This window comes from Anomaloglossus baeobatrachus, chromosome 8, assembly GCF_048569485.1.
Source record: "Anomaloglossus baeobatrachus isolate aAnoBae1 chromosome 8, aAnoBae1.hap1, whole genome shotgun sequence".
NCBI classification, from domain to species: domain Eukaryota; kingdom Metazoa; phylum Chordata; class Amphibia; order Anura; family Aromobatidae; genus Anomaloglossus; species Anomaloglossus baeobatrachus.
In genome coordinates this window covers 79,111,469-79,125,372 of record NC_134360.1, presented here as the reverse complement: position 1 = coordinate 79,125,372, position 13,904 = coordinate 79,111,469, and the positions used below count along the sequence as shown (strand labels likewise).

The 13,904-nt window shown below is 46.1% G+C and overlaps 1 protein-coding gene across 1 annotated transcript in view; it reads left to right on the top strand.

The window, feature by feature from the left end:
- Positions 1–13,904, top strand: part of CSNK1E (casein kinase 1 epsilon) — a 60,108-nt gene that overhangs the window by 24,804 nt on the left and 21,400 nt on the right. The window contains exon 2 of the mRNA XM_075321828.1: positions 4,982–5,065. Coding sequence (XP_075177943.1) covers positions 4,990–5,065 — 76 coding nt within the window. The 5' untranslated portion in view covers positions 4,982–4,989. The remainder of the gene's footprint in view (positions 1–4,981; positions 5,066–13,904) is intronic.

Sequence of the window (13,904 nt, the reverse complement as noted above, 5' to 3'; positions counted from 1 at the left end):
CTCCTCTGTGCACTGAGCCAGAAATCTCCGTCCACCTCTGCCCATTCCATTGGCGCTGGCATGAAGAATCTAAAATTTGTCCAATTTTGGCGCAACTCTGAGATGTGCCTAAACTTTGCGATTTTATTTCTTTATTTTTTTCAATGTTTGATTTTGCAACTTTTTTTTTTTTTCTTCTAAACACTTCTTAAAAGTATCTAGTGAGACTCGAGCACACATCTGTTCTTTTCAGCTTAAACCACTAAATTGTCCAAATTGATTTGTTCCAAATGGAGGTGCAACTATGCCAGATTTCTTCCGCATCAATAATTGTTGGTACTGTGTGTAAGCCTTGTAGATGGGTTTTTGTTGTGGTGTGTGTGTGTGTGTGTGTGTGTGTGTTGTGTGTTTTTTGTTGTTGTTTTTTTTTTTTTGTGTGTTGTGTCTTGTGCCTCTGATGGTGTGATACTTGCATGGAAATTTACTATTGCTTTTTCTGTGTGACGTGGGTAGAGGAATTTGGTAGGGTGGGGAGGGAAAGACTGTAAAGTTTTGCCATTGTGTCACTCCGTAAAGAGGCAACATTGCTCTCAGAAAACATCAGTGAACAGATTAAATTACCAATGATTTAATATGGCATTAGTGATGAAAATGATTCTAACCCTATAGTGCCGGAGGACCCCACAATGGGGAGAATATGATACTGTATATGGCTTATTTTGTTTTGCAAGTCACAGCCTGCAATGTGAACACTGGTATATGAAGTCCGAGCCATGGCTTCTGGGCTTGAAAGACCTGTACCACAGGCTATCCTATTACATATGCTTTGTATCCATGCTAAATACACTGGGACATCCATATTGTGCAGAAGGTAGCCATTAATTATTAAGGGTAATGCTTAGTTTAGCCCAGTAGCTAACAAATCCTACTATGAAAATTGGGTCCAAACTGGATCACATTTGTGTAGTCCCTTTGGGTGTTTAATCGGTTGTCTGATGGATTAAAGGTGGCTTTACACGCTACGATATCGTTAATGTTTTGTCATCGGGGTCACGTTGTTAGTGACGCACATCCGGCGTCATTAACTATATTGCAGCGTGTGACACTGACCAGCGACCTTAAGCGACCTCAAAAATGGTGAAAATCATTCACCATGGAGAGGTCGTCCAAAATTCAAAAATCGGTAAGGGTTGTTTATCCAGGTGGTTCATCGCTCATGCGGCAGCACACATCGCTATGTGTGACACCGCAGGAGCGAGGAACGTCTCCTTACCTGCCGCCGGCCACAATGAGGAAGGAAGGAGGTGGGCGGGATGTTACGTCCTGCTCATCTCCGCCCCTCCGCTTTGATTGGCCGGCCGCTTAGTGACGTTGCGGTGACGTCGCTGTGATGCCGAACGTCCCTCCCCCTTGAAGGAGGGATTGTTCGGCAGTCACAGCGCCGACGCCGACTAGGTAAGTATGTGTGACACTGCCGTTGCGATAATGTTCGCTACGGCAGCGATCACAAACAATCGCATGCGCGACGGGGGCGGGTACTTACACACTCGCTATCGCTACAAATTGCTAGCGATATCGCTACCGTGTAAAGCCCCCTTAAGTCTTTCCATGTGCCCTGTTGGGTTGATATACCCTGGAACCCCACCTACATGTGGATCTGACAGATATCCGTTAACATTGTACGAGGGTCTGCTAATATGTCTTTGGTTTTACCCTTAAAGACACGAGATAGGATGATGAAACTTTACATTTATTCCACATACGGTACTCTCCACTGATGTCATCACACTTCTTAAATCGGTATTCCAAGTTCTGTAAGCCTAGCAAAAAGGATTTTGATTGTGCCTCAAACCAGGCATCCGTAGCAGTCATGGCATCATAAAGTGTGTGAAATTTGGTACCCTTGAAGTGTTTTTTCAGGTTTGGAAACAGATGATAGTCGGTTGGAGCTAGATCTGGTGAATAGGGTAGGTGGTCAACAGCTGGAAGCCCAGCTCTTCCAGTTTTGCTGTGGTTGCTTGTGCAGTGTGAGTGAAGGCATTATCTAGATTCCTTAGGACAGTTTGCTGCACCTTTTGGCCTTCAGAGCTGCATTCAATTGGTCCAAAGGTTTAATGTAATACCTTGCATTGATGGTGGAACCCTTTTGAAGGTAGTCCACTAGCAGCACGCCCTCCTTATCCCAGAACACAGACGGCATCACCTTTTTAGTGGCTGATTTTTGCACCCTGAACTTCTTTGGATGAGGAGAACCACTGTGCCTTCACTCTTTTCGCTGCTCCTTGTTTTCCGGGTCATACAAATCCAGTTCTCATCCATAGTGACCAGTGGATCCAGGAAGTTCCTATCAGTCCAGAAATGCTGACAAATGGAGCAGTAAGTTTTCACTCGCTGCTTCTCGGATCTGTTGTCAAACCTTTGTGGACCCACTTTGCAGATCGCTTCCTCATGTCCAAATGTTCATGGTAATGACACAAACACGTTCACAGGAAATCCCCATGATGTCTGCTATTGCTTTGGCTGAAATTCGTGGATTCTCCAGTATAAGGTTGTGCACGGCATCAGCTATCTCTAGAACAACCACTCTCGGTCGTCCAGGACGTTCCTCATCATTGGTGCTGAAGTGGCCCATTTTATATTTGGCAACCCAGTTCTTAACTGTGGAATATGAAGGGCATTGATTTCCCCCCCCCCCCCCAATGTCTGTGACATATCACCGTGAATATCCTTCGCAGACTTTTCTTGCAGAAACAAGAGTTGTATCCCTCCTCTGCTCTCAGTTGCTGTGAATATCGCATTAGACTCCGCCATTTTGTTTTCCTGCGTGCGTAGAACACTTGCCATAAGTAACAAACATAATTTTGAAAACCTATCTTAAACTCCTAAGGCTTTCATGTGATGTAACATTCATTACCATAGAACCAAAAAAAGATCACAAAGCCAAAGACTTATCAGCAGCCCCTCACATTACGTAATGTCCATTTCTCTGAAATACTACATTTTTCTGACAGGTTACAGATTTTCCTGGCTACATTATCTGACAGTCTGGGGAAACAACCCCTTTTAAAGAGCTGTCATTAAAGGTTGTTTGCTGCAATTCATAGAAATGTGACTTTGTTCCTTCAGGTTACTGGAAAAAGAGGTTTTGTAAAGCTAATGTACTGAAAAAAAAGCCCTTTCTGATGCTGTACACGATTTCTAGGATGTCATAGATTTGCGATATTATAGGGAATCTTTTCGCAAGTTTTTTTACTATTTATTCTGAGAGTAGAATATAGAGAGACCCTGATTCCAGTGATGCGTCACTTACTGGCTGCTTGCTCTAGTTGTGATAACATCACTGTTTTGGCTGCAGGATATTTTCATTAGAGGACTAGTAAACCTACTGCCATGTTTAAGCCCCACCCACTGCACTGATTGCACAGTGTACACAAACCTGCCAATCCGTGGTATGGGCGGGGTTATACAGAGCTCAACATTCAGAGAACTACTAGATCTGCAGCAGAAAAAACTGCTTTTAATCAAAACTACAGCAAGACAACCAGTAAGGGACACATTGGTTGAATCAGGGACCCTGCCCCTACATCATATTGCCTTCATCTAGGATAGCAAAACCTGGTGACAGATTCACTTTAATCCATTGTGCTATTTGTTGCAAGTATAATAGCAAATCTGCCAAGCAGAGAAGTAGTGCCCAATAGTCCAGAAAGCATAAACAATAATAATAGCAGGGACTAAAACATAACTTTTAATCTAACAATAAAAAGTGATAAAGTGCTTGTGCATAAGTAGTGCAAGAGACAAAATGCCACATGGCAACACACAGGTTTGATCTCACCCAAGCTTCATCCATGGGCTGGACTGCACACCGGTCCCAAAATGAGAGGTCACAGGCTGGAAGGATTGGGTGGACAAGTGTGGTAAATAACCCCTGTCGTGCCCCGTGAATAGACTTCCGCCCTGACAAGGGCAGCACCCAAATAAGATGTCTGCCCCGCAACCATAAAGAACAAAAAGAAATCCTCCCGACGCGTTTCCTGCTCAATATCGAGAGTTCCTCAGGGGAGACGGAGGAAAAAAAATGGGGAGATCAACCTGCAATGGCAGGGATCAGCACAAGCCAATAGCGGTGATTAACCTATGTGTACTGGGCAAACGCCACTGTTTTTATTGTTAGATTAAAAGTTATGTTTTAGTCCCTGCTATTTGTTGCACCAATAAATGATGCGTCTCCATTTTGAAGGATTTCTTCAAGACCCAACGTCAAAAAACCTGACATTTTATCCGCAAGAATATATTAAGGGATGTACAGAATTAGGGCGGGGTCACAACTGAATTTTTTTTTTTTCTCATCCAAGAGAATCTGGTTGATTATGCTGATGACACTCCGATCCATCTCAGATCAGAGTGTCAGTATGGTGTGATCCGATTCTCACGGATGAGATGATGAAGAACAAAATGTTTCCACAAGAAGCTAACTAATCTGAGATGTGTTATTCGGAATAAGTTGTCTGACAACCCCAACCAGTAGATGTTGGAATTAAATTGTGTAAGGAACCGGTCAGTACTTAGTCACCTGCATGTGCATCCTGAAGAAGAGGATTTGGGATAGCCGGTCATTGTCATTCTCCTATTAGCTTGCTCCAGTGATGATATTTTTATAATTCAGGTGGAAAATCCCTTAATATCATATATATATGTGTAGATTGTTGTTGTTTGTTTGTTTTTTTTCTATTTTGTAACTAGGATACCATTCTGTACAGAACGCCTTGTCTCGGACATGGGGTGCCTTCGGTATTCCGGGGCACATTACTGGAGGTCAGGTGTCGAGCCTTAATTGTTCATTTGCATTCTTTTTATGACATTTAGTAGTATTATTCTATAAATGAAAAAACAATGGCAAAGAAAACTGTTAGGGAATTGTTTACATTGTAGGGAATTGTTTACATCTGCTCCAAGATGGTGGAGAAAAACAAAGTAATGTTTTACCACTGTATTTTAGGATACAAGATGGAGCTCAGAGTGGGAAACAAGTACAGACTGGGCAGGAAGATCGGAAGCGGCTCCTTCGGAGACATCTATTTAGGTAAGCTTGCAAGTACGGACGGAGAAAATATGAAACAAAATGTATACTAGTAAAATATATCTTTGTACCGTGTTAGCCAGTAGAGATAAAAAAAATTGTTTAAAAGAACAGAGAGTCCTCAGTGGTTGATACCTTTTAATGGCTAACTGAAAAGATGGTAATAATTGCAAGCTTTCGAGACAAGCTTGTCTCGAAAGCTTGCAATTATTACCATCTTTTCAGTTAGCCATTAAAAGGTATCAACCACTGAGGACTCTCTGTTCTTTTAAACAATTTTTTTTAAAATGTATACTGTCTGTTTTGTTATAAAGCCTCATTCACACTTCAAATGTATCCACATACGAGAAAAACATCCGATTTATTTTGATCAGTGTGGTACGTGTCGTTCGATTTTTCTCGTACGTGGAGAATTATTAAATGTTAAAAAAAAAAAACAAAAACATTCTCCACCTGCTCCATTCTGACAGTTCTTGAAAATTCGACTACGCTCTGATGTCCTTTCACAGACAGACTTTCACTGATTATTTTGATCAAAATTGGAATTTTGTGGACCGCACGGTCCGAGCAAAATCAGACATGTGAATGTTCATATAGACTATTACAGGTACAAGTAGTTTGAGTGAATACCATGGCTGACACTCGTACAAGAAACTCTGATGTGTGAATGAGGCCTCAGTGGTCAAGAAAACTTAGAAATCTGTTTGGCAACACTGGCCCTCGGCCGGTTAAAATAAGCTTGTACACTTGTCAATGATCTTTTGTTTTCCACGGGGAGAGGGGAGTAAACTGCTGCCAGTCGATTCTAACAGAGTTATGTCCCCTAATAGCAAAAGGATAAAGGGTTAATTTTCAACTGCCCCATTCTTGTCTCCTCCCGATATTTGGTCGGGAGCAGCCTATACAGTGGATTTTGATATTTTAATATATTATAAAATGAGGTTCTCCTGTATTCGTTAGTGCAGCTCTCCTCACAAAAATGGCTTCTGGTGGAGGATCGTAAGGTGGATGGTCTGGTCATATTTTGTGGCGCCCTGGACAAGCCAGGGGCCACAGAGAACTACACCTACACCACCCCACACTCCCGGTAAGGCACACCGAAGTCAGACACAAACCCTTGTTGCCTTCCTCCAGGGGCTGATGTCCACACCAGGGGGTGGGCCAGGCGGTTGGCTCCGCCCACCGAGGAGTTCACAGTCCTGGAGGCGGGAAAAGCAGACAGATCAGTTTGAGAGTGGAAGGAAGAAAAGTAGTAGTAGAGCAGACTAAAGTTGGTCCTGGTGTGTGGCCCGGACGGATCAGCAAGGTTGGCAGACGGTGGTGACCGTCTGCAGGAGTGGCCTATCGGAGTCTACCGTAAGGACCGTGGACGGGCGGTGGCCTGGCGGTACCGGACCAGTACGCAAAGAGAAGTCAGCACCATCTGGCAGGGGCTTACGGACCCCGGCAAGGCTAGGAGTCTCCGTGAATTTGCCAAATCCGTTAGCGAAGGGAACCTCCTGGGTTTCCCAGCAGCCAAGTCCCGTCAGAAGGCAACCGTCCAACTGATAGAGGGAAACAGTCACCGCCAAGGCTAAAGTTCCCAGGGCCAGCGCCTGCGGGCAAAAGGGGCTCCTTTGGCAACCATCCAAGCTGGGGAGCGGGTTACCGGTGGGAACCCATTGGGACCGTTTACAGTACACAGGTGCAGGGAAAGGCAGTCACCATCAGCCTGCCGGGAAAAGCAACACCGCAGCCGTCTGTGGGACCCGTCCATCCAGCCGTGTGTTTTACCGAGAACTGTGTCCTCATCATTGGCTGAGTGAGTACCACCGTGCCGTGCGGCACAGCGCTGCCCCCGCGACCCTGCACCTCACCAGGCCCCGTAACCCGTCTGCCATCCATCCCTACCCTATCACCGGGCCCCGGGACAACCAACCTCCTACCCACGGAGGGGAGAACTAACATCCAGGCTGCTCCCTGTCATCGCTCCCGGGATCCCCCGTCCAGAGCAGCGGTTGTGTCACCAACTTCACCACAACCGTGGGTGGCGTCACGGACAATAACCAAATCCCCACCCTTTTCACTCACGGGCGAGGAGCGCCGCTCGAGTCCCCGGGATCCAGCCCACCGCTCGAGCCACCACCGAGCAGCAGCGGCCGCAGCAGCCGCGGCCGGACCCGAGCAGTGGGGAGAGCGCAGCGTCCCCTCCTCCGCCCGCGACAATATCTCCTCCACCATCCATCTTATTGTGAGGAGCGCTAAAGAAGGTGGCGCTGCCAAGTGCAGGAGGAGAACAGGTATATTAGAAAGTGCCTCAAAATAATGTCCCCAACACATCTATAAAAATGAAGATACGATGGCACAGCCCTTTAAGAATTATCATTAAATCCACACCATTACTTCAGTTTCTCCTGGTAGGGATTTATTTCTGGTACTGAACGTAAGTTTTTAATACTACACAACTCGATAACTCGAGCCGTATTCTGGTCTCCCATGTCTGCTTGGTTGTAGGATGGCATATGTAACCTACAGGCACGGATGTTATTACGGCTCAGACAACCGGGGTCAGTGTTTCTATTTCTGGGTGTTCTTGGGGGAACATCTGCTGACCGCCTTCCACTCCTGGGTGCTGGAGGTTTCCTGTGTCTGAATTCACTGTCGTGCCCCCACCGCCTCTGTCATGAGGGTTACGGGAGTCCCTTGGGATTACTTCATGTGCAGACATTGTACTTAAAGTATTGGCTGCAGAACCGGGACAAGCAATGTAAAGACGGCTCAGACCTGACATAAGCAGGTACTTGGCTCATCCTTTCCTACGTGATGGTGTTCTCTGCTTGGCTTAGTACAAACAGTTCCTCACGTTCCTACAAATACTGCTGACAGAAGATAAGGACTGCCTGCACCTCCCAGACTGTCTATTGCTGGGTTTTGCTAAACCTGAAGGTTTAGCCATTGTCTAGTCGGTGCTGATCTGTTTGCCTAGTTTTACTCCAGAAGTGCAAGTATTTTACCTTTCTTCAAACTGCTATACTTGAACTTCTATGTCCCACTGCTGCGATCCATTGCAGGTTTTAGGGGAGCGCTTATTATACTGTGTAAGGATACTTATAAGCCATGCATTGCTTACACCGGCATGTCACTCTCGAAAGGAGAGAGGTTCCCGTTAAGAGGGAACGCATCGGCAGACTTGGGGCCTATAAGCTGCGGCCACCACCAGTGAGCTCTTATATACGGCATTCTAACATGCTGTATATAAGAGCCCAGGCCACTGTGTAGAACGTAAAAATCACTTTGTAATACTTACCTAAACGGTCGCTGTGGTGGAGTTGGGTCATATGGGCGTCTCCGGTGCCGGCATCTCCTCTTTCGACCATCTTCGTCCTCCTTATGAAGCCTGTGTGCATGATGCGTCCTACATCATACACAGTTGCCAGTCCCGCGCAGGCGCACTACAATACTTTGCTCTTCCCTGCTCAGGGCAGATCAAAGTGCACCTGCGCAGGACCTCAATGCCAGCGAGTCTGGATGACGTAGGACGGATCATGCACCCCAACTTCAGAAGGACGACAAAGATGGCCGAAAGAGGAGGCGCTGGCACCAGAGAACCGAGACACCCATATAACCTAACTCCACTGCAGCAGCCATTTAGATAAGTATTCTAAAGTGATATTTGCGTTTTATATACAGCATGTTAGAATGCTGTATATAAGAGCCCAGTGGTGTGGCCGCAGCTTATAGGCCCCAAATCTGCTGACAGGTTCCCTTTAAACTCCCCTAGTAGAATCTTCACACCTAGCCAAATCAGATTTATTGCTTTACACTGAGGAGGAGCCATACTCCGAAACACGTCTGCAAATGGAGTTCTAGTTTGGCTTCTTATCCTAAGGGGTGCTTCACACACAGCGAGCTCACTGCCGAGATCGCTGCTGAGTCACGCTTTTTGTGACGCAGCAGTGACCTCATTAGCGATCTCGCTGTGTGTGACACTGAGCAGCGATCTGGCCCCTGCTGCGAGATCGCTGCTCGTTACACACAGCCCTGGTTCGTTTTCTTCAAAGGCGCTCTCCCACTGTGACACACAGATCACTGTGTGTGACAGCGAGAGAGCGACAAATGAAGCGAGCAGAGAGCCGGCGTCTGACAGCTGAGGTAAGCTTGTAACCAAGATAAACATCGGGTAACCAAGGTGGTTACCCAATATTTACCTTAGTTACCAGCCTCTGCAGCTCTCACGCTGCCTGTGCTGCCGGCTCCGGCTCTCTGCACATGTAGCTGCTGTACACATCGGGTTAATTAACCCGATGTGTACAGCAGCTAGGAGAGCAAGGAGCCAGCGCTAAGCAGTGTGCGCGGCTCCCTGCTCTCTGCACATGTAGCTGCATTACACATCGGGTTAATTAACCCGATGTGTACTGTAGCTAGGAGAGCAAGGAGCCAGCGCTCAGTGTGCGCGGCTCCCTGCTCCCTGCACACACAGCTAAGCGGTGTGCGCTGGTAACTAATGTCAACATCGGGTAACCATACCCGATGTTTACCTTAGTTACCAGTCTCCGCAGCTTCCAGACGGCGGCTCTGTGCAAGCGCAGCGTCGCTTGCACGTCGCTGCTGGCTGGGGGCTGTTCACTGGTCGCTGGTGAGATCTGCCTGTTTGACAGCTCACCAGCGACCATGTAGCGATGCAGCAGCGATCCTGACCAGGTCAGATCGCTGGTCGGATCGCTGCTGCATCGCTAAGTGTGAAGGCACCCGTAGTCATGTAGCAAAGCTCATGTAAAGGGTCGATATTGACTTTTAAGATTATTAAATCCAAAAATGTCTTCACAGATTGTTCTCTTCCTTCTGAAGGAGGCTATTTGCAAAAATATGGCGTAAGGGGAAACACTTTTTTTTTACACTCAGTGTAAAGGATATACGAGGATGTAAGCCATGCATTTCTTACACAAACATGTCGCTCTCGAAAGGAGAAAAGCTCCCACTTAACCCCCATTCAGAGACTTCTCGCCCAACCAAATCCGATTTATTGCTTTACACTGAGGAGGAGTCACACCCTGAAACATGGGTCTGCAAATGGAATTTCTGGTTTGGCTTTTTATCCTAAGCCGTGTAGCAAGGGTCGATATTGACTTTTAGGATTATTAAATCCAAAAGTGACTTCAGAGATGGTTTTCTTCTTTCTGAAGAGGCTACTTAAAAAAATAAAGAGTAAACACTGCATATAAAATTTTAGATATTGACAAAAACTTAGTGAGACCGTCCCACCTGGTCTTTATGTATGGTTTAGTCTGCTACATCTTTACCTCTCCATTTTACCTTGACAGTACAGTAGTCCTTTTAATATTTGTTAAAAAAATGATAAGATTAGATACTTTAATGTATATAGTTTATAGGTTTCATCGAGCATTTTGGCCTCCTAAACTACTCCCAGTACAATTTACAGCATGTAACCTGTATCCTTAACATGGTGCTGTAACTGTAAACTCCAAACACCCCAGTATATTGCTAAATATCCATTCGCACCTGTCATAAAAATAACTGGCTTCCAGTCAAGTGGGATGGGCTGGATCCTGGAACAGTCAAACTTCAGAGCTTTAAATCATGCCCACCGGAGTTTGTTTGGTGGACTGCCCAATATCACAATGCTCATTGTAAAAAATGTGCGCATGCGCAATGAAGTTAACCATCCTCACCCCATCTCTTAGCTCACTCCATAACCTACTGTCATTCATATCAGCAGGAAAATTGACACGACTTTTAATTGGTGAGCAGCTGCATGCAAGCCTTATATCACCAAGCGCAATGCTAAGTGTTTGATAGTGGTGTAAAGCAGCTGCCACTGGACCCTGTTTCCCCAAAAATAACACCTACTCCGAAAATAGGCCCTAGCAGGATTTTTTTTTTTCCTTGGGCAAGTGTCGATGGTGGATGGGCTCTCACAGAGATCTGCGATGCTGTTGGGCCTTCATCACTCCCGCTGCATTGCACTGCAGCGCTGACAGAAACACTTATCTGTATGTGAGAGCCCATTTACTTGCCAACTCTGTTTAGAGTCTGGTAAGTGCGATTCTTTTAGGGGGTGTCTTTCTTTTTGGTGGGGGGTAAACATGGCAGTACATTTAAGCAGGTAATTTTAAACCTTTGTAAATAAGGTATGTACCCACCACTATAGGACTGGTTCTGTACCATGAGAATAGCAGATCAGATAAGAATATGAGCATCAGGACCAGGCCATTTTCTGTTCTAGCGTTACTGTGCCCCAAAACACAAAGCAAGGTCCATAAAGACATGGTTGGGCACGTAAGGTACGGATGATCCTGAATGGTATGCAAAAAGCACTTGCCTCAACACCACTCATTTTTATGATGATGATGATGTATAGGGGTCCAAATACTTTTTGTCCACATAGTGTGGCTGTTGGGTTAAAACTTTAATTATGATTTTTGTGCAAAGAAGCACTCACTTGTCCAAGTGTTCATGTTTATTCAACATGGGAGAGGCAGACGCGCTGCTGCCTGGCACTTCTGACAGCATTTCCCAGTACAAAATGCGTAGTATGTTGCAACATGCCCAATCTTTATCAGGGGGGCAGTCTCCTAATTCCACTACTGAATATATTGCATTGGCGGATCCTGCTGATATTAAAAGGGGTTTTTCTCTTTTGGAAAATTGGGGCCCAAACCATTCAATTAATGCAAAATAACAAAGCGGCTCCCATCACCGCTGCAGCCAGTCACTGAGCTTTGCGTCTACATGGGCTGACCTCTGTAATTGGCGGTTGGGATAAAATGGGTTGTCATTGCTAAAGCCAAACAACAAAGACTGGCGCCGCAGCAGAGAGCTGGCACCGGATGGACCTGGGGAGGATGAGTACAATCTGTTTTATTTTACATTACCGGATTTATTTGGGGTACACTTTTTTTTTTTTTTTTCTTTTCTAAATGTGGGAAATGCCCTTTAAGGGCTTATTTGGAGGCAAATTTTTTGACAGGATAGAGGACAAACACATTCTATGGGGCCAGTCACATGGATGTTACAAAATAGAGACTTGATCCCCTCTGGTCTGTTTTGCGGACAGAATTTGACCAAGTCAGTGTCAGCAAAAAAGATGGATGGTGCAAGGATGTCTTTTTTTCAAGGACAGATTTGTTAGAAGGTGGCTGATATAAGATCCGGTGGGAACGTAGAGATGTGCGATCACGTATGTCATTTTTGGAGCGTTTTCTGGCTTTGTACATGGAGCTGCTAGGACGACTCTGCGGCCTGACTCTGTAAAGGGAAGGATATCCCCAGTATTCCCCAGAGCTGTGAGCAATGAAGGGAAAACAGGATGTTTCTTGCCATGTAGAGGGAGCCGAAAGGGGGGACAGCTGCAGTGTAAGGGGTGCTGGCTGGGGGCTCTGCAGCTGCTCATACAGCCATGTTTCCTCTCGGATGAGTGCAGCCTGTGCTTAGCAATGGGTTAAGGCCTCGCTGTTTATGGATTGTGAGGGAGCAGAGAAGGATGGAGACATGACTGTGCCTATGATGGGAGGTGGAGCAGAGCGGCTCCCTGCCCCCTCCCGGCCCTACTGCTGTGGCTACTCCCATCTGCTGGGCTTGGCCCACAGCTTCTGGTTTATCTCTGATTAGACATGCAAAGCAGTATGCCGAAGGCTTGTAGAAAATCCAGCCATGGGGACCTCTGCTTGTTTACTTACAGATTTGCCTAATTTGGGCCTTGTTTATTACAGATTTCTGTCTGAATCGCTCTCGTATCATGCTTACATGATGGCAGATGAGTGTCAGATTGCTTTAGTTCTAGATTTGTGTTTTCTTACCTCCGTTGTCTCCTAATTTGGATATATGCCATTTTTTGACTCAGCCATGTTAAACATATCTGACTAGTCAGTGGGCTATGTAGTCATAGCCAAGTGACTCGGAGAGGCTAGCCGTATGACCGTGCCGAATGACAAATACGGTCGTGAAGGTGAGTCTGTCACCTAATCTGAGAGCAGCATGATATAGGGGCAGATACCCTGATTCCATTGATGCGTCACTTACTGATCAAAGGTTAGGAGAATGCACTGGCAGCCAAAACAGTTTTGGTAATATTGGTTGCCCTTTTTTTGCTCTTTTAAACCTTTTAGTCTGTGTTTTTGTGATAAATTCATAAATGCACCTTTTTATAAGCCTCAGGCCCACAAAGCTCGATTTTATTTAAAGGGAACCTGTCAGGTCCCATATGCGTTCTAACCTACAAGCAGAGTGGTGTGGTGTGGCCTAGTAACCCCTTCCTACCCATCCCTGTGTTGTAATAGTGTAATATGAATGTATAAAAAAAGTTACATGTTCCCTATGTAAATAATCAGAGGGTCTAGTCCCCTGAGTGTCGCATCGCCCAGTGGGCGTTTGCTTGCTTTCCGTGGTATCTCCCCTGTGGCCGTCATACCATGGATTTACATGAGCGATGTCACCGTCGGCTCCTTGAGATCCCGCGCGGTCGCACTTCTCGGTCGCGCTGCCTTCTTATCCGGGTGCTTGCTTGCCGGCTTCAGACGCGCTCTACACATGGTCAGAACCGCAGGAGTCTTCTGAACATGCGCAGAGCGTGTCTGAAGCCGAGAAGCAAGCACCCGGATAACAAGGCTGCGGGAATAGCAAGCGCGCATGCGGGATATCCAGGAGCGGACGGTGACGTCGCTCATGTAAATCCATGGTGGTATGCCCACAGGGGCGTGATACCACAGGGCGATGCGACGCCCAGGGGACTAGACCCTCTGATCATTTACATAGGGAACATGTAAGTAATAAAACCTTTTTTTTTACATTCATATTACACAATATTACAACACAGGGATGGGTAGGAAGGGGTTACTAGGCCACA